Here is a 20,156-nt window from a genome sequence, read left to right on the forward strand (position 1 = left end):
TAAAAGATATGGCAAAGCAAACTAAGACCCTCCTTTCTTGGTGAGATAATTCTTCAGTCATAAAATGTCACTTGAATAAGATCAATTTCATTTAAAAAGAGTTATCTATTGAAAAATTGGAAGTTAAATTAAGACTTTGCAAGTTCAGCTATCTACCTTCTTATGGTTTTCTCGAAAAAGAGAGTAAAAAGGTTATATGAAGCAAAGTAAATCCATACGAAGTATATTCCCCAGTAGAAATAGCATCATCAGTCAGACTTTATTTACTATGTATTGTTTTTCTAATAAAAATTTAGCTATATATATTCTCCATAAACGACAAAATTTTAAATAAACTGAGTTATATTAAAAATTATAAAAGAAAGAAAAGGGAAAATTCCAATGCCTAAGTATAAGTTTCCAACTTAAAATCTGATGGAGGTCTGACGTGGTCTTCTCTTACTTATCTCCATTAACAGTTGGGTTGTGACTTAAAAAACAATAACATTTAGAAAATATTACAATTAATCCTTATTAAAGATAAAACATCACCATTTTAAAAATAAAATATTAATTTTCTCTGAATAAATTAATAAATATGGTTTTTAATGACAAAACATATTCTTTCCATTTTATGATATGGCAAAAGCGAAGAAACTGACACTGTCTTAGTCAAGACTCCACAAAAAAAAAATAGAATATATAAAGAACCTACTCTTTCTGACTTGCTACTGGAAATGAAAAAACAGAGTAGACTTAAAGAACCAATCTAGTCTCACACACACACACACACACACACACACACATTCTCTCTCTCTCTCTCTCTCTCTTTCTCTCTTTCTAATTCTACATATCAGCTTTCTGCAACTGTTAAATCTAAACTCTAAATACCAAAACCTAGGAAACTGGAGAAGCAAGCAAGGTGAAATAAACATAAGTTACAGAAGCATAGAAGGGAATGATGATAACATCTGCATCAGCAAATTAAACTCCAAGTTATATCATCATTTATAGTCAATCAAGCAAGAAGCTGCACAATTTTAACACAGATTTTGAATGCAGCTCAGATTCAAATGCTCAATTACATTTTCCAGGTCAGTGATTTACTATAAAGATAAGAAATTTACTGTAACACAAAACTACTTTAAACTATAGGAGAGAAACCTGGGAAGGAGGAGTCCAATGCTAATCCCATTGTACAGCATGCTTGGCCATCTGCTAGTGCCCCATTTCCTTCTCTGAGAGCAGGGTTAACCCAGTGCATACAAATATACACTCTGCCTAGAAAGCTGGGAGACCGCGGGTGGGAAGTGGTACCCAGATGCAGCCAAAAACAGTCCGGAGTATGTGATTCACAATCCAGCCATGATCACAGCTGCTACTGTTCTCAGAAAAGTAATTTTTAAAAAGATGCATATCTAATACGCCAAAAGTAATGCCAAAGCAATATACTGTTTCCTGATACTCCCTCTTAAACATTAAAATATCTAAATATTACTTAAATATACAATTATAAGTAATATTTGTGGAAAAAAAATAGAGAATGCAGATGCCAAAGAACAAGAAAAGGATGAAAGCAGAGTTACCATACCCTCTTCTCTATGTCTGAATCAAGAAGCAGAGTAGGTTAAGTATTGTGCAGAATTAAGACCCTCTTCTCTATGTCTGAATCAAGAAGCAGAGTAGGTTAAGTATTGTGCAGAATTAAGACATCTCTCCAGGAATACCTGAATTTCTACCTGAAAGGTTATATTTTCAATATTCTATTGAAGATAAATTTCTAAAGTTTTTGACGGAAAAGTCTTTAGAACCAGAGGAAAGAAAAGTTGAATTCTATTTATTAGTTTCTTAAATTAACAGGACAATAAAGGTGAGTACACTCACCAAAAACTTTCTCATTATATAAGAACAAATGTTTGAAGAACAGAAGTAAAATTCCAAGGCATGACACTCTGGAAAGGAATATTACTCCACATCATTCACGCTGTTCTCTCGGCTTGGGATGTCTCACCCCGTTCCCATCTGTCTAGCAAATTTTCATTCATTTTCAGGATTCAGCCCCTAAGATACTTTTTACACAAGGTCAAATCTAAAACTTCTGTTTTTGTGCCCCACTATAAATACAGCATTTGTATAATTTCTGGAACTCCCTAAACTCTTGAGACTCTGAGAGCAGAAACCACATATTATTTGTCTTTGTAATTAGCACAGTGCCTAGTATACAGCAAGAAGTGCTTCGCTGAATGCATGAATGAAGACAATTCAAGAAGATTTGTTAGACCGGAGAGCTCACAAAAACATAATTTTTACTGTGCATCTATAAATGTACTCAGTAAGGGGAAAAAAGAAAAAGAGCAAAGAATATGCCAGTGCACAAATACATACAGTGCTTAGAAAGCTAGGAAAATGTCTAGGTGGTGGTCCCGAAAAAGCCAAAAATAGTTGAGTATATCATGTGCCTCATAATCCAATCATCACTATAAGAATTATATGGAGTGATCACTCCAACTGACTCAAATTTTTAAGACATTTATAAGGCCCTAAATGAGGAACAGAGAGGAACATGGATTTATAAAAAGGCTAGACCCACAAACAAACTGGGCTTACAAAAAAAAAAAAAAATCTACGGACAACAAAAACAGCTTTTAAAATTATTTTGATAAATCTATCCATTTGATAGAGACTTCTTACACCACAAAAGTCTTTTCTGGGCCTATTCAACATTTCATCATTTATATGAAAGTATAAAGAATATGCACATAAATGGGTAGAAGGCATAAAACCAAAAGAAATAGACTATATAATCAAATCAAGATTCTAAAAAAATCCTCAAAGATTACAGCAATTGGCTGAACTTAACAAAGTAAAATTAAATAAGAATAAACAATATTAACAACTTATATCCAAAGTATGTAACATTTTACAGGTTCCAAGGTGCTTTCAGACACATTATAAAAAATCCCCTGAGGTAACTATTATACCCTGTCTATAGATGAAGAAATGAAGGTTAGTGAGTTTCAGTGAGGTGCCCAAAACAATATTTCAGCTAGCGCCAGAACAAAACATTAATAACATTCTAATCATCTCTTTTGCAATTAGGTCCAAAATTCCAACTGGACAAGTATGGAGGAAAAATGAGTTTAGACAAGTAACTGCCATCAGAAACATTAACCAGAGCCAATAAGAACAATGGAAGAAACAAAGATTTCACCTAGGAAAATAAGATTTGGGGGCTGTCAAATAGCAAGCTTCCAAAATCTAAAAAGCTATCCTGTCGAAGAAGGATTACACCTGTTCAGTATGACCCGAAGTTAATCTCAATAGGCAAATACTATAGTGGCCAAATTCTGGTTCAAGAAAAGAGGGTGAAAACTATCCAAGTCATTTATTCATCAAAATTGGACATATTAGACCATAACCTGAATAAATCCATTTGCCAGAGACTTTATAGGAAAACTTGAATCAAACAGACAGCTTAATTTTAACAAATGAGACTCTACACCTGTATTATACATTGTTTTAAAATGTACAAATGTACTTCTAGGGAAAGGTGGTTCTAATTTCAGAATTATAAAATTTAGGAATAAATTTAAAATAAAATAAATGAAATATTATTTTTCAACAAAGATAGCTATATGGAGAGAGGCTTTTCTAAGCATTTTGATATTCAAACACAAGGAAATATATAGTATATAATAAACACCCATGCACCAACCATGTAAATGTAATAAAAAGATTAATCTGCCTCCAGTTATTTTTAATTATATTACATATTTAATATACATAAATCTATATATGAGTATAATAAATTAAAGACACATAAACCCATTACCCATTTTAAGAACAAGAACATTACCTAAACTACTTAAAAGATGTGTGTACACACACACACACACACACACACACACACACTCTCTCTCTCTCTCTCCTCCTTAATCCCACCTCTCTGACTTGCCTACCTCCAGAAAAAATGACTTTACTGAATTTTTATCCTAAATATTTCCTTGTCTTAAAACAAAAAAGGATAATATGTTCTATAGTGTGATTATACCACAATTTACTTAACTCATTCTTTGTCAGTGAACATTTGCAGTATTTCCTCACTTTTGTTTTGTTTTTAATCCAAGCAAGGTTACTACAGGCATTCATATACTTCATATGCTTATATACATATATATATAGGAGGGTATGCTTAGTTTTAATTTAGTAAGATAAATGCTTTCCAAAGCAGTTGTACCATTTTAAAATCCCAATAGCACTGTGTGAGAAATACAGTTGCCCTATTTACCAACACTTGATATTGTCAGACTTCTTACTTTTTGTCAACATAGCATAAAATGGTAAGTACAAAATGGTTTCTTAATCTGGTCTTATTTTATACCCCCTGATAACAGTGAGGGTAAATTACTTCCCATATTTATATGCCATGTGTATTTCCTCTTATTACATATATTTTACTAATACATACATAGGTTGTAAAAGTATAAAAACATATATCCTGATCTAAATTATAGAGCATATATATAAACAGCAAAATCAAGTGTTTATCTTTGGAGAGAATGAAGGGGAATACTATAAAAAAAAAGATATGCCAAGGAACTTCTACTGAAATTAAAATTTTACTTCTTAAGTTGAGTAATTAAAATTACTTATTATATTACTCTTTATAGTTTTCTGTATCCCTGAAATAATTACATTATAAAATATAAAAATGTAGTATGATCATGTAATCAACAAACAAGAACTTGGAAAATATAGCACTCATGACCTTTCCTGAAAAAGTATTCAAAGGAATTCTTCGACAAGCAGATGCACTAGCTTAGCCAAAAAGGGTAAACTCACGGGTGACTCATGTTATGGATCACTTATTCAAGCTCACGCATTCTTCAAGTCTTAATAACTGAAATGTTTATCTCTTCAGGGTCAAAAACAATCAGTGTAAAAGGATCAAAGTATCTCACTATGTGTCAAGAGTCACCTGAGAGAACTATGTGAGCTGTTGACTGAACTGCTTCTCTGAATCAGCTGATGCTCATTCTAGTTTTAAAAACTCACAGGAGGCAAACTGAAATCCAGAATCTTCTCAGAATAGGATGGAGGAAAATCTGAATATATCACCAAACATAAGAGTCTCAAGCTTTGGAAAGAGTCAAAATGTCAAAAGCAAGAAATTGCAGAGCTCGGTCCCGTCTGGCATAATTTGATATTATCTAACAAATTCAGCATGTGTCCATCAGAATTCCAGAATACTGATCAATCTCAGAGTTCATGTGACTTAAGAGGAACCTTTAATTACAACTTAGAGTCATCTCAATGTTCTTTACACAGTCAAGTCCTGGAGTCTTTTCACTGTGTCTGTTTATGTGATGTATGGCTCCTACCAGTGTGAAATGGAAAGATGATCTTGGTTTGTGGGGAAGACAACTGTGAAAGAAGTAGCTATGAATGTAGAAAACAAAGCAACCTAGAATGCCCCCACCAACCCAGTCAGTGGAAGGCCTGTTTCTGGAGGCCTCCAACAGATCCTGAATGCTACATCACACTGACCGCAATTCTCTCCAATGCCTTTGTGCTTACCAGTCAATGAATAATTGGCTCCCTGGCCATAATCAACCTCTTGATTTTCCTCTTGGTCACATCCATCAGCATCATATCCTCTCGCAGAACTTTGGCCAAATTCTATGTGACATTTGGCTGTCTTCTGGCATCATGTGCTACAAGGCCTCCAACCTGCATCTCTGTGTCATCGCTCTGAATAGGTACGGAGCCATTGCTCATGCCCCATATTACAGTAAACACCAGAAATGCAGCCTCCATGGTCACCATTACCAGGGCCATCTTCATCTATATCTGCAGTCTGTAACTCCTCTCAAATCTTCTACACTATCTACTACATGTGTGGTGTCTCCTGTCCATATTGCTCATCATCATCTACATGGCCTTCTAAAGTCACCATAATTTCACCACAGCCCAATTCATCAGAGTTCACTCTATGTCCTCAAACCCACACTCCATGAGGGATACTGCACTCAGCCAGCTCTCACTGTTTGTCAACCACATGAAAACCAAGTTTGCTAAAAGTATCCTGGAGCAAACGAATATTTGCAGCATAAAAAAGGAAAGCCACAATAAAAATAGTTAGAGCTCTTTTGAGAACCTTAGACTGTCTTTAAACTTATTGTGTTCATTTTATTTTAAGTGAATCTAAAAATAAAAGCTACTTATATTTAATAAGCAAACAATGGTCCAGGAAATACATCAGAAATGTTGATTCTGTTCATGTTAGTACAGTAACTTCTACAACAAATAAGAAGACAGAACATAAAGGCTCTAAGCACTGAAAATGACAGGCACAGAGGTAATTAAAGAGAAGCATTAAATCTTTACCAGTTTTATAAGTAGCTGTTTTATCTACCTAATACATGTTTTAAGACAAATCAAAGTCTGCAAAATGACAAATCAGTTAGACAGTGTAGTGTACTACAAAGAACACAATTAGTGGCTTGCCACTGCCTCCAGTGAAAGATAAAGAGGCTAGGTAAAAATAATATATACAATGTTTGTATGATGTTCTATAGTGTCAAAAAGCTTTAACATGAACTCTGGTCAAGATGGTGGAGTAGGTAACCATTATGCTTGCCTCCCTTACTGACCACATCAAAATTACAACTAATTACAACAAAATTACAACAAAATTGTGGAGCAACCACCCTTGAGAACCACCTGAAGACTAGCTGAACAGAACTTCTATAACTAAGATATAAAGAAGAAGCCATGTCAAGACTGGTAGGAGGTGAGAACCAGGTTGGTCTTACATTCATATGTGATGGTTAAGAATCAGGAGAGATGAGAAGAATGAAGAATGAAATCTTACCATTCTTGACAACATGGATGGACCTAGAGGGTATTATGTTAAGTAAAATAAGTCAGACACAAAAAGACTAATACCATATGATTTCGCTTATATGTTGAATCTAAAGAATAAAATAAATAAACAAAACAGAAACAAATGCACAGATACAAAGAACAAACTCCTGGCTGCCAGATGGGATGGGGGTTGGGGAGCTGAGTGACAAAGTGAAGGAATTAACAAATACAAATTGGCAGTTATAAAACAGTCATGGGGATGTTAAGTACAGCATAGGAAATGTAGTCAATAATACTGTAATGACAATGTATAGTGAGTGACAGGTGGGTTCTAGACTTATTGAGGGATCATCTCCTAAGTTATATAAATGCGTAACCACTATGCAGTACACCTGAAACTAATTAATTTTAAAAAGAAAAAAAGTATTGAAACTAGAGAGGAGTGGTAATTATACATATGTAATTACATTTAGGTGAGTACCGTAGACACCACTGACTTGGTGTACTTTATAATGATTAATTCTATTATATGTGACTTTCACCTCAATAAAAAATAAATATATTAAAAAGTAACATTAAAAAAAAGGTTTTAATACATATTACCATGTAATCCTCCCAACAGGGAAGTTGTTATAATGGGAAAAGCTGCATTTTGGATTAAGACCGACCTTGTGTCAAAATCTGAAGCTACCATTTTTTAGCTAAACAAATTTGTACAAACAAACCTCTCTTATCATATATTATGTTTGTTTGTTCTGAGTTTGTTTTTATTTGGGGGGTAAGAATAGGGAAGCATAGGAGTAAGATGCCAAGATGAAAAGTGTTTCATTAGTAGGTACTGAAATAATGTAATGAGTCAACACTAATATTTTTTTTATTCCTTTAAGAGTACTTTCATGAAATTAAAGTAAGTATATTTGGGGAAAGTTTTGTTTCAGTTATCTCTTCTACAGATTTATACTATATGCGGATACAGATGAATGTGTATGCAGTCACGTGTAAAATATATTTCTTATTATGTGTCGCAGTCTAAAATTTTAGCCACTGATTTGTGATAGAGCAATCAAGTTCTAAAAGTCACTGCCAAAGGGATAGAAGGATTAAACAAGATTCTAAAGTGGCTAGCATAAGTGTTGCCATTCTATTTTTACAAACTACGATTATTTCAGGATAATTAGGTTTTAATTCTAACTTCAAACCTCTAGTCATGGTTATTAAAAACTTAAAAAAAAAATGTTTACCTAGTTAAAAATAAGACATACATTAATTTCAAATAGCTTTTGGGTTCTAACCAATATACTTGTTACTCGGCAAAATCCACCAACATTAAAAATGCATATCCTTTCACCCAGCAGTTCTACTTCAAGGAATTTACCTAGAAATATACTTCACACATGTACAAACTAAGTATGTATGTATTTACTGCAGCACCATTTTATGTAAAAGCAGAAATGTTAAATAAACTAAAAGTCCCTCAGTAGAAACCCTGTTAACTAAACTGTAGTACACCCATACAATGCTATCGGTAACAACAAGGAAGCTCTTGAAAGGAGTTTAAAATATATTAACAGAAAAAAAATGGAAAGGAATAGACAATAAGGAATGGCAACACTTGTGTTAAAAGAAACATTTCTGCTTTATATGGATTATGCATAAAATGTTTCTGGAAGAATACAAAAATAGGTAAACATAAAAAAAGAGAATACAGATTTGCCTGTATATATGCAGACTGTTTCTGGAAGGATATATAAGAAACAGGTAAGGGGAAGTAGGTAGTTGGGGGGAAAGGATGAGAAGGAGATATATATATATATACACACACACACACACACATATATATATATGCATATATATATATGTATGTATATATATATACACACATATATATATATGCATGTGCGTGCACACGCACACACACACACACACACACACATACACACACACATATATATATATGCATAAAAATTTAAAACAATAAATCAGTATCTACTAGAATGATATATTCAACTGAAATTTAGAATGTTCAATTTTTATGTTTACTTATAGAAAGCAAGTAAAAACCAAACTAATATAGGACAAATATATGACATGGTCCTCTTTACATAAAAGAAAAGGTGAATTGAAGTTTAATAAAGAGTTTTATTCCTTGGCTACTGTTAGAGGTTAAAAATAAACTAGGACAATATCAAATATGTCTAATCTATCATCTCACTGGAGATGAACAATAACTACCAGTATTTCCTGTTATCTCAATGGCACTCCTTTAAGTAAGCTAAAAAAAAAAAATAGTATTAGTACCTATTTATTCCAAAGTTCGCCTCTTCCCAATAATGATTAAGGTAAAAGAGGAATGTACATTATATGTCACACACCTACATTATGTGCTAATTATAGTAGCATGTTTTCTATTCAAAATTACAGTCTTATTAATCATGTAGATGGAGTTGCAACCATCTCTAGTGCATGTACAATACTAATTCATGTTATCATAGTTCCAATATAGAAGAGGTAGAAGAATGTCAACATAAATACTTTGGCAATTTACAAGGTACTTTTCAGAAATAGCAGCATGAAAAATACTACTGACGATAAAATAGCGTTCACTTAAAAATTTTTTAAATTGAATATGCAGAGAAGTTTTAATAATCTACCTATTACAACATGGGTTTCAATTATTAACCACAAAAATATAAACAGAGGAATGAGAAAGAAACTGACAACATTTAGATATAACTCAGCAATAGGAATGAAGATGAATGCCAGATGTGGGACACTGAACTCAGAATACCTGCATCTTACCTTCTTCTGAAGAACATTAACCTTCCGCTCCTTCACATCCAGCATATCCTTGAGGTCATGTATCTCTCCAGCTTGTGTTCCCTTCTCCTCAGCCATATCCTGAATTTGTTTTGTCTTCTTATTCAACATGGTTTCCTTCTCTTCCAAACGCAATCGAAGAGCATCCACCTAAGAATGTAAGATTTTTACAAATGATTAACGTAATTCCTTTCAAATAGATATGTATAGTTGCCCAAATGGTATTTGTGTAGTAAACATTCATAAGAATCAAATAAAATACCACTCTAAATATAATTATTGCTATTTAGAAATTAACCCTAAAATTTTGTGAGCACTTTTATAATAAAAATAAAATTTACATCAGTGAAATTTATCATCAGATGATAGGATAAATAGATCTGAATCAAGGGGACAAAATGAAGAACTGTTATAAACAGGTTGAGTTTTGCTACTTCTATAAAAGTAACAATCTACAACTATGTTTCTCAAACTTTATGTGCATTAGAATCACTTGGAGGGTGGGTTTAAACAGATTACACGGTTGGGGCTCAAAAATTAATATTTCTAATTTTTAAGTTCTCAAGTGATACTATATACTGCTTTAGAAAATCTAAAATTAGATATCTGTACAAGGCAAAGCAAAGGTGTACTTTCAGACCCCAAGCCTAGTCAGCTGAAGTCTGGTATCCAGTTATCCTGATCCCTGAAGTTTAACAGCTTTTGTTAAATATAACTGTAAAATAACTACAAATCTAATGATAATACTTATTTTTTAAATCCACCTACAGAAAATTTCATTAAGCATTACTTATATATCAAATTTTGGGGGATGTTTTTTGTTTGTTTTTATTGTTTTGCTTTTCCACTAAGGATTTATAATTCAGCAAATAGTTACACATTTGATTATAGCAAAACAGGAGGTGTATTTCTTTCATCTTAAGACAGTACTGTTCAACAGGAATATAATATGTCATATATGAAAGCCACATATGAAATTTTAAGTTTTCTAGCAGCTACATTAAAAAGTAAAAAAGAAACAGGCAAAATTAATTTTATTAATGTTTTATTTAATCTAATATATCTACAATGTGGTCATTTCAAACATGTAATCCATATAAAAAGTATTAACAAGCTGGTTTACATTCTTTGTTCTGTACTAAATCTTCAAAGTCCAATGCATATTGTAATTTACATTTATATCACATCTCAGTTTGGACTAACCATATTTCGAGTGCTCAATAAACACAGGTGGCTGATGGCTACCACACTGGCAGTACATATCTAAGATATCAAGTATATTTCCTTAAAATATCTTTAATCTTGAACATGTGCTATGTTACTTTTCCTGTCAGAGTATCAATTAGCCCACAAATAAAAAACAGGTAATGACTGTTTTTTATTCAGAGTATAGCAAAACTCTCAGTAAAGATCTAACAGTATATCTAAACTATAAGGTATCTGAGAACCAATACCGTGTGCATGGTGGTAATTACTGCTCAGTAAGTATTATGGAAATTTTCCTAGGAGGCTAGTTTCATTTGAGACTGCCTTATTTAAGTTATCATGTAGTTACAAATTATGTTGGGCTATGCTGGAAAAGAAAAACATGTAAACAAACTAGACTTCATTCTGCTGAACTACATTTCTACCAACCACTTCAATGCCACCAAGCCAGAAATTGGGAAATCAATCATTTTAGGTCCCATTTATAATTCTTCATCACAAGGTCTATCAATAAACACTCTTTCACCACTAATTTTCCTCTATTCTACTTTAATAAATGATATATGGTTAACAATATAATCTTCTGGAAAGGTCCACCTAAGAACTTGTAAATACTGGCTCTTCCCATAAGCGACCTGAATCAACCTCTGAAAATGATCCCTATTCAATTGACCCAGACAACCCCACAAAATCATGCAAATCAAGAAGTTCAAACCTCCATGTTCACTTTAAGAACACTAGTGAAACTGCCCAGGCCATCGAAGGTATGCATATCTGAAAAGCCACCAAGAACCTGAATGATGCCACTTTACAGAAGCAGTGTGTGCCATTCTGTCGTTACAATGGCGGAGTTGGCAGGTGTGCCTAGGCCAAACAGTGAGGCAGGATGCAGAGTTGGTGGCCCAAAGAGAGTGCTGCATGTGCTTAAAAATGCAGAGAGTGATGCTGAACTTCACGGTTTAGATGCAGACTCTCTGGTCATCGAGCACACACAGAGCTCATGGGTGGAAGAATCCTATATGAGCACCCTCCACCGCACTGAGACGGTCCTCACTGAAACGGAGCAGAGTGTTCCTGAGCCAGAAGTGGACCTTGCACAGAAGAAAAAGATGTCTCAGGAGAAACTGAAGAAAAAAACTTATGGCCCAGGAGTAAATTCAGCATCAAATAAATGCTCATAAAAGTTAAAAAAAAAAAAAAAAAAATAAAAAAAAAAAAAAAAAGTACTTTCAAACTGTGGAAATCTTATTTCTGAAACAATTCTTTTCCTTTTTCTATGCCTACTAGAGCTTAAATTTACTTTGTCCACAACATAACTTCTAACCTATCATCCCTATCTTTTTCATTATTATCTCTATTCTGATTTTGCTTGTTTTTCTCCCACCATGAGCAATCATTTCAAACAAAGCCTTGCATCATCTCCTTTATTTTTAGTCATATTTATTTGACAAATATTTACGTCTATATTAAACCATTTTCCCTCTTACTTCTGAACCTTCCTGCATATGGTCAAGTATATGCTTGCCAACCATATATACAGTATATTAAATATCCTCACAATTCTATCCTCAAGCATTGTATTTTCTTCCCTCGAATTCTCCCTGTGGAAAATTTCACTCTCTCATGGCAACCTAGGAAACTGAGACTTAGGATGGCAGGCCCAAGGTTTTACAGCTATAAATAAGTGACAGAGCAGAAATTTAAGAGTAAATGGTCTGTCTCCAGATGCTATGATCTTAACCATTAATTCTGTATTATACTCCTCCCCTCAGAGCTAGACAAAAAGAGTATATACTGTATGATTTTATATAAGTGAAATTCTAGAAAATACAAACTAATTACAGTAATAGAAAGCAGATAAAGGGTTGCCCGGAAATGAGGGAGAAAGACAGGAGTAATGAAGAATGCAAGGGAAGGGTAAGAGAAAGGGATTACAAAGAGGCACAAGAAAACTTTTGAGACAATATTTATTATCTTGACTGTGGTGTTGGTTTCACAAGTCTATGTGTCAAAACTTACCAAATTGTACATCTTAAATATACGCAGTTAATTTTATGTCAATAAATTTTTTAAGAAAAATCAGTAAGTATGGTGTTGGTATAGGAATAAACCAATAGACCTCTGTAACAGAAATGGGAGTTCAGCTACAGACCTGCACACATAGGGACCCATACACATATAAAATAGAGGTGACAATGTAATCAGTGATAAAAGGATAGAGTATTAAATAAACTGTTTTTAGAATACTGATGGAGGGGAAACTCTAACCTGTATCATATACAGAAAGGAATCCTGGGTGAATTAAAGGTTTATATAAGAGAAGCAAATCTTTAAAACTTCTAGAAGGAAATATAATACTTTTAAGACATTGAGGCATGGAAGGATTTTTTTAAAAGACACAAAAGAGGTACATCAAAAAGAAAAAAGTACTAGTAAATCCAACTATGTTAAAATTAAAACTTCGGTACATCATAATACCATTTTAGTGTTTGTTTTATTATTTTATCTATATTTTTATGTGCCTGCAATAATTCTTAATAAAATAATACTAAGGAAAATGCAGGCATATTTATAGTTATTTTTAAAAATAGATATTTTGTGAACTAGCCAAAATTAAACATAACCCAATATTGAACTCCGAGTTTCAAAATTTATGACCATTTAAGATTGCTCTTAAAAAATTAAATACTTAGATATAAATCTAACAAAACGTGTATAGGATCTATATGCTGAAAATTACACACAGCTAATGAAAGATATCCAAGAAGATCTAAATGAGTTCTTCTCTTGAATACTATATGAAATGTTTACTTGACATGTTAAGGTAGCCAGTCTACTTAAAATTTTCCTCAGGGACAAGGAGACAGAAAATATTTAGCAGTGATAAAAAATGTGTTTTACTGACAAACAGCAGAAATAAAATAAGCCAAGCCCTGTGGATCTAAGAGATGTTATGCTAAAAACTTCCAGTTTAGGTACCTGAATTCAGCACTAAAAACTTCAGAGCAAGAATTAAAATCTGATGCAAAACAAAGATGAATTACACTGAATTCTCCAATGGTCCTTTCTAAAGTGCAAGATGTCAAAAGTCTTTAAGTTTCCTTCAGTTTTACTTCATCTACCTATTAAAATCAGAAATATTCCATCATGCAAAGAAGAAAAAAAAGTCCATAAGTATCAATAATAGATGGAATACTGATTTGATCAGGAAAAAAATAACTGCCACCACAAAGCAAACACCTTTGTGGAATATGAAATTCAACAACCAGCCTGCTCAAGATGCCAAAAGAATCCACTGACCCTTATCCATTTGGCATTCAGGCTGAGCTCAAGCCAGCCTACATGGTTACTAATTCCACCTGATGGTTATTGGTTCCTATTAGCTGAATCCATAAGAGGGCTCCAGTCATGGTAAGTCAAGAGGATTCTTATTGAATCCACTGACCCTTCTGCAAAGTTAAAGATGTCAGAGTCTTAGAAAACTATACATGTCTGAAATTTTTAAAAAATAAATAAATCATACACTAATCATTTACACCTAATTTCTACATTCTAATTTCTATTTTGTATACTATATACTCAACCTATAATATGTATACTATATATTCCAATAACCACAAGCAAAAACACAAAGCAACTGTCCTAAAAGACATTTTACTCTATATCCCCAAAATACACTATTAAATTCCTATTATAATGCAAAAGACATTTGAACATGTAGATAAGTCTTAACTGCTTAGTTTCCTTATCATTCATTTCTTCTCAGCATTAATTTCAGAAAAATGAAAGGCTTTTCATCTGTGGGTCAGAAATCAGAACACAGCAGGAAAATATCTCTCATCACTTTTAAATGTTTCTCATTCTGATGGCACCAGCATCTCATAGGAGAAAAACTGTAAGACTTCATATTGCTCCTTCTTTACCAAAGTACCTAGATGCCCTAAACTGCACTTTTACATTAAATCCCTGCCTCAATTAAATGACCTGGAAAAATGCCAGCACTAACCAGTCATGAATACCTGCATGCCATTTTGAGGGAATGTCAGGTATGAGACCCACAGGAATTGGTGACTGAAAAAGGTAAACAATAAAAACTCTTGTTATAAACATACAAAGTTTTGGTGTAAGAGTAGCTGGAAATGCAGGCTTTGATATAAAAAATATTTCATACCACAAATATTAGGCACAGAAATTATCTAAGTCCATACTCTAATTACTAAACGATATTTTCTTTACTAAATATTCAAATCCCCTATATACACTTTTTCTTGTCCTGCTTTTCATGCCATGCAGAATTTAAATGTGTTGGTCTGGAGATCTGAGATAAAACAACCACAAAAACCACTTTGCTACTACTAGATTAATTGCTCTGAATTCTAAACTGATCTTTTGGTTTGGAGTGAACTAAATTCATAGTACAATTTTCTGTGAGGTCCATATTTTCCAAACCACAAAAAACATACTCAGGAAAGCCGCTCAGAGACTAGCAAGACACACAGTCATCACCCGAACACCAATCCTGGCAGGAAGAATAACACCTTGTTTATTCACATCAACTGAGATGGAGGAACTGCATCCGCTCAGTTTGCCAAACATCATGGTCTGTGGCAAATAGGTTATGCCAATTTCAATATAAACAGAAGGTTTCTCTGCAAGATTTTCTCTACCAATAGACAAAAACAGAAAAGTGACTACCTTGCTGTTCTGATCTCTCACTTCTGATCATAAAACTACTATCTCAACCTATCTGAATTTCCTTTTGTTTTATATCAATAAATGGACCTATCTAAATGCACACTAGCAGTACTTATTGCATGGAAACAATAGCTCATTTTCTATAATTCCATTGGTTATAGCTTTACCAATATGATTCACTCTCTTTCTAACTCTGACCACACTTTTCAGTTTTCACTCTGTTGTTTTCCCCTCTTCACATCTCACTTTATACAACTTCCTCTAGAAAAAACAATTCAGTCCTAAGGCTTTAACTACCACCTCCATAACAGCTTCCAAATCTTTATTCCTAGTCCAACCAGTTCTAAATGCCTGAGATTTTAACAAAATTTTCTACTTAAACCAGATCTTCCACTGAATATTTAGTTTAGAATGAGATTATTTTTAGAAGCTTTCCTTTTAAAGGACCTTTAAAAATCACCTAATATGATCAAACATTAATGTAAGTTAAATCTGAGTGGTATCCATTATATTATTTTCTAAATTTTTCCTAAGTATTTGGCAATATTTCATAATTTTTAATTAAATAATCTAAAATCCTAATTTCAGAAGTATAAATGGTATCTATTATATTCTGAATTTTTCCTATATTTGGCAATATTTCATAATTTTTTTTAATTATATAATCTAAACTCCTAAATTTAGAAATGAAGCTGAGCAAATCAGAGACCAAACTAAGTGACTTGTCTAAGATCACTAAGTACAATTTCCTATCACCACATTTCCCATCATTCTCACCTAGAAAGAAGTCTGAATGAAGGGCATTGGGCTATGGGATTGACAACATACACAAGTAAACCTTTTTAAAAGGCTGCTTCAACAAACTGCATTGAGCTTTGTTTGAAGTCTCATACCTGATAAAAAAAAATGAAGAGCTCAGAAAAATATCAGAAAGCTCATTCCACAGTAGTTTATTTGTACTTCATTTACAAAACAAAAAAAGAAAGAAAGAAAAAGAAAAAAAAGCTGCAAATTTATAATCTAAAATAATAATGTTAACATCATCTCCATCTACTTTCCCTTGAAATTTCATAGCAAACAAAGAAGACACGAATGGCTATACAAAGTGTAAACTGTAATAAGCTATATTCAGCTATGCAGTCCCAGTAGAAATGTCAATAATCTTGGTCTCTGCAAATCCGACAAAGCAGTCAGCCAACCTAGTTCTGTCCTGACCCCTTCTAAGCCAACATATCAGTAATACTTCCTCACTCTGGTATCAGAACTAAGATCAACTAAGCCTTAAAGCCCTATATGAAAAGAGCATTGAGAGGATCCTCAAAGTAACCTGATTCAATCTCATCTAAAGCCTGAATTTCTTTCCGTGATCCCCAACCTTTTTGGCACAAGGGACGAGTGCTTTTATGAGAATCTAATGCCTGATGATCTGAGGTGGAGCTGAAGCGGTAATGCTAGCGCTGGGGAGCAGCTGCAAATACAGATGAAGCTTCACTTACTCTCCCGCCACTTACCTCTTGCTGGGCAGCCCAGTTCCTAACAGACCACAGACTGGTACCAGTGCATGGCCCAGGAGTTGGGGACCCTTACTTTATACAATATCCCTTTTGAGCAGGCTTCTCTAGTATTTAAACACCTACAGTAAAAACCAGGTACATGTTTCCTCTCCAGAGGATGCTCACACTTTGCTTTTAACAGGGATAGTAAAAAAAAAGACAGCTATTTCTTATTTTAAAGTAAAAAACATGTTTTTCTGTAGTTTTATCCATAGGCTCAAGTTTAACCCCTTAGGCCAGACTCTTTTCCACTTAACAGTCATTCAAATACATGCAGAGTATCATGTACACCCAAGAGCATTTCCAAAGTAACCTTCAAGTGTCCCTAAATATGCCACGATGTCAGACTCTTTGTGTCTAAACATGCTTAAATATGCCAATGCTTCTTAAATCATTGTACCCAGAACTCAGTATTTTAGATGTGGTCTAATCACCTTATCCTTATCTCTAAACACTTCAAAAACCACCTAAGATTGCATAGTTTTGAGGGTATTTTTGGAGGGGGTGGCGGGCAGCCACTGTACAGATATTGAAGGATTACTTAAATAGACTTTTGTTTTGCTTTTTTTGTTGTTGTTTTTACGGTCTTGTTTTGTTTGAGGTTTTTGCTAGCTTTTTGTTGGAGAAAGGGAGGGGTAGAAAAAAGGTTTTTACAGTCATCCTACTAAATTTTATTCTTGATTTAGCCCATTACTTTGCTCTTTAAAGATCTTCAGGAATGCTGAATTTCTTATCTAACATGCATGTTACCCACCTCTCCCCCAATTTTTTCCCATCCAATTCATTAAAAAAACATTTAACAAGGAAGAGTCAAGTTTAGAGAGATACAAGATACTACCAGAAATTTAAATGTAGGTTAACATATATCATTAAACATCTTTTGGAAAAAATCATTTTACAGTTTCAAAGAAACCTAATTATCATCTTACCCAGTTTACACTTCTTCATCTTATTTGCATTGCCTTGCCAATGCCCTGATGAGGTATAGATCTACAATATCTCCCATATATTCTTGATTTTCCGGACTAGAAATTCTACCAAAGAAAAACATGAGTCTGAGATGACCTAGTTTTAGTGTTGACTTTAAGTGATCACCACTTCTACTTGAAGGTCCTCCAATATTCTATTCTAAAAATGCACTTAGAAAACATTAGATTGTGTATAGATGTGGCAATCCTCTTCTTTCCTTTTTTTGAAAATCAAAATGATGTTTGCTCAAAATCAATCTAACAAACCTCTCCTATTGCCATGATTCTTCAATAATGATCAATAACAGATCTGTGATTTTATTTGCACCTGAGATTCAAACTGTCCTAGCCAAAAGACAAAGTTTCGTAGACCTTCTAAAACTGAGGAAACTGTTAAAATGCAAACTCTGATTTAATAGATCTGAAGTAGCTCAAAATTTTGTGTTTCTAATAAGCTCTTAGATGAGCCGATACTTCTGGCCTTTGAACCACACTTCGAGTGACTAGGTTATAGATCTCTTGGATGCTTTCTAACAATATCTCTTTTCACACATCTTGGGCTTCATTTTCATTTTCCCACTGTTGAAATATACATCCTATCCTTTTTCAATCCTATTACGTTCCTCTTAAAGGGAAAGACAAAAACAAACTAGATGGAGAATTTCACCTGCTCTATAGCATCGACAAATTATACCAACAAGCAAAAGTAACTGCTAAGGTTTTCCTTTTGATCTTTCTCCAAAAGTCTTCACTTTTATTGGATAAATCTCAATTGATTTTGGAGTTTGGGTTTAATAACACTATTGTTGTTAAGCCTGTACCAAACTCTTATGTTGATTTTGATTGTTTTTCCTACTTGTCACATTAACGTCCTTTTTCGACTCCTCTTTCTTGCATCTCAACCTTTCCTCTTAGGTACAATTTATCTTTATCAGTTCTTTCTATGTGGAAAGTAGAAAACTCTCAGTTTGTGTAGGTCTGAAAAATGTCTTTATTCTACCTCCACTGATGAACAACAGTTTAGCTGGGTACAGAATTATGAGTTGTCAATGTTTTACACTAAACTTGGAAGATTTTACTCTACCATATTCTTGTTCCTGTTGTTGCTGTTGCTGTTGCTGTTGTTGTTGTTGCTGGCCTAATTGTTAATCCTTTGTTAGAAAACTTTTCTCTCTGGCAGTTTTTAAGATCGGTTTATCTATGGTTTCATTATGATGTACATAGGTCTGAATATTTTCCTGCTCAAGAATTATTTGCTCCTGAACTGAAGTTCCCTTCCTATAATCAAGTCAAAAATTCTCAGCAATTATCTTTTAAAATTGCCTCCCATTCCCTTTACCCTTTTTGAAATCTCATAGATGTAAGTTAGACTTCTATTTCCACAGCCTTCTCTTCAGAAATTTCTACTTGTTTTATCTGACCTATAGCTCTCTGTATAATACCTCATTAGACCTATCTTCCAATTCATAAACTGTCTCTATAGCTCTAATTTACAGTTTAACTAATATACTGAGTTTTCATTTTAGTTATTATATGTATTTCATGTCTAAATTCCTGTTTTGTTCCTTTACAACCTGCCTGGTTTATTTATTGTATTTTGCTCTTTGTTCATGTTTTAAATCCTTCCTTCATGTATTTAATAATGATAATAAATATTTACTGAATACTACTATGTACATATATAAATATTTACATATACATGTTTAATTCTCACAACACTTACGAAGTGTTGTTATTCTATTCACAAGTGAGAGAAGACTGATGTACAAAGGTACAAACTTATATAACAAGCGGCAACACTGAGATTAAAAGATGCTACGCTAAACAGCTAGTGCTACCTTTACTATACTGTATCAGCTTTTACTCTCAATATTTCCACATAACAACCCAATAAGTTATATCTGCTCATCCATTCTGGAGAGTGCTCCCATGCTTATTAGACCATCTTTTATTCTAGTCATTTAATGCAGGGGTCCCCAAACTCCGGGTCGCGAACCAGTACCAGTCTGTGGCCTGTTAGGAACCAGGCCGCCCAGCTAGAGGTGAGCGGTAGGCGAAAAAATGAAGCTTC

General features: G+C 33.6%; 1 protein-coding gene across 1 annotated transcript in view; it reads right to left on the reverse strand.

Annotated features, from left to right (window-relative positions):
- Positions 1–20,156, reverse strand: part of ERC1 (ELKS/RAB6-interacting/CAST family member 1) — a 513,889-nt gene that overhangs the window by 359,361 nt on the left and 134,372 nt on the right. The window contains exon 8 of the mRNA XM_011367885.2: positions 9,646–9,813. Within this exon, the coding sequence (XP_011366187.1) occupies positions 9,646–9,813 (168 nt within the window). The remainder of the gene's footprint in view (positions 1–9,645; positions 9,814–20,156) is intronic.

Source organism: Pteropus vampyrus, unplaced genomic scaffold (genome assembly GCF_000151845.1).
Source record: "Pteropus vampyrus isolate Shadow unplaced genomic scaffold, Pvam_2.0 Scaffold137, whole genome shotgun sequence".
NCBI classification, from domain to species: Eukaryota; Metazoa; Chordata; class Mammalia; order Chiroptera; family Pteropodidae; genus Pteropus; species Pteropus vampyrus.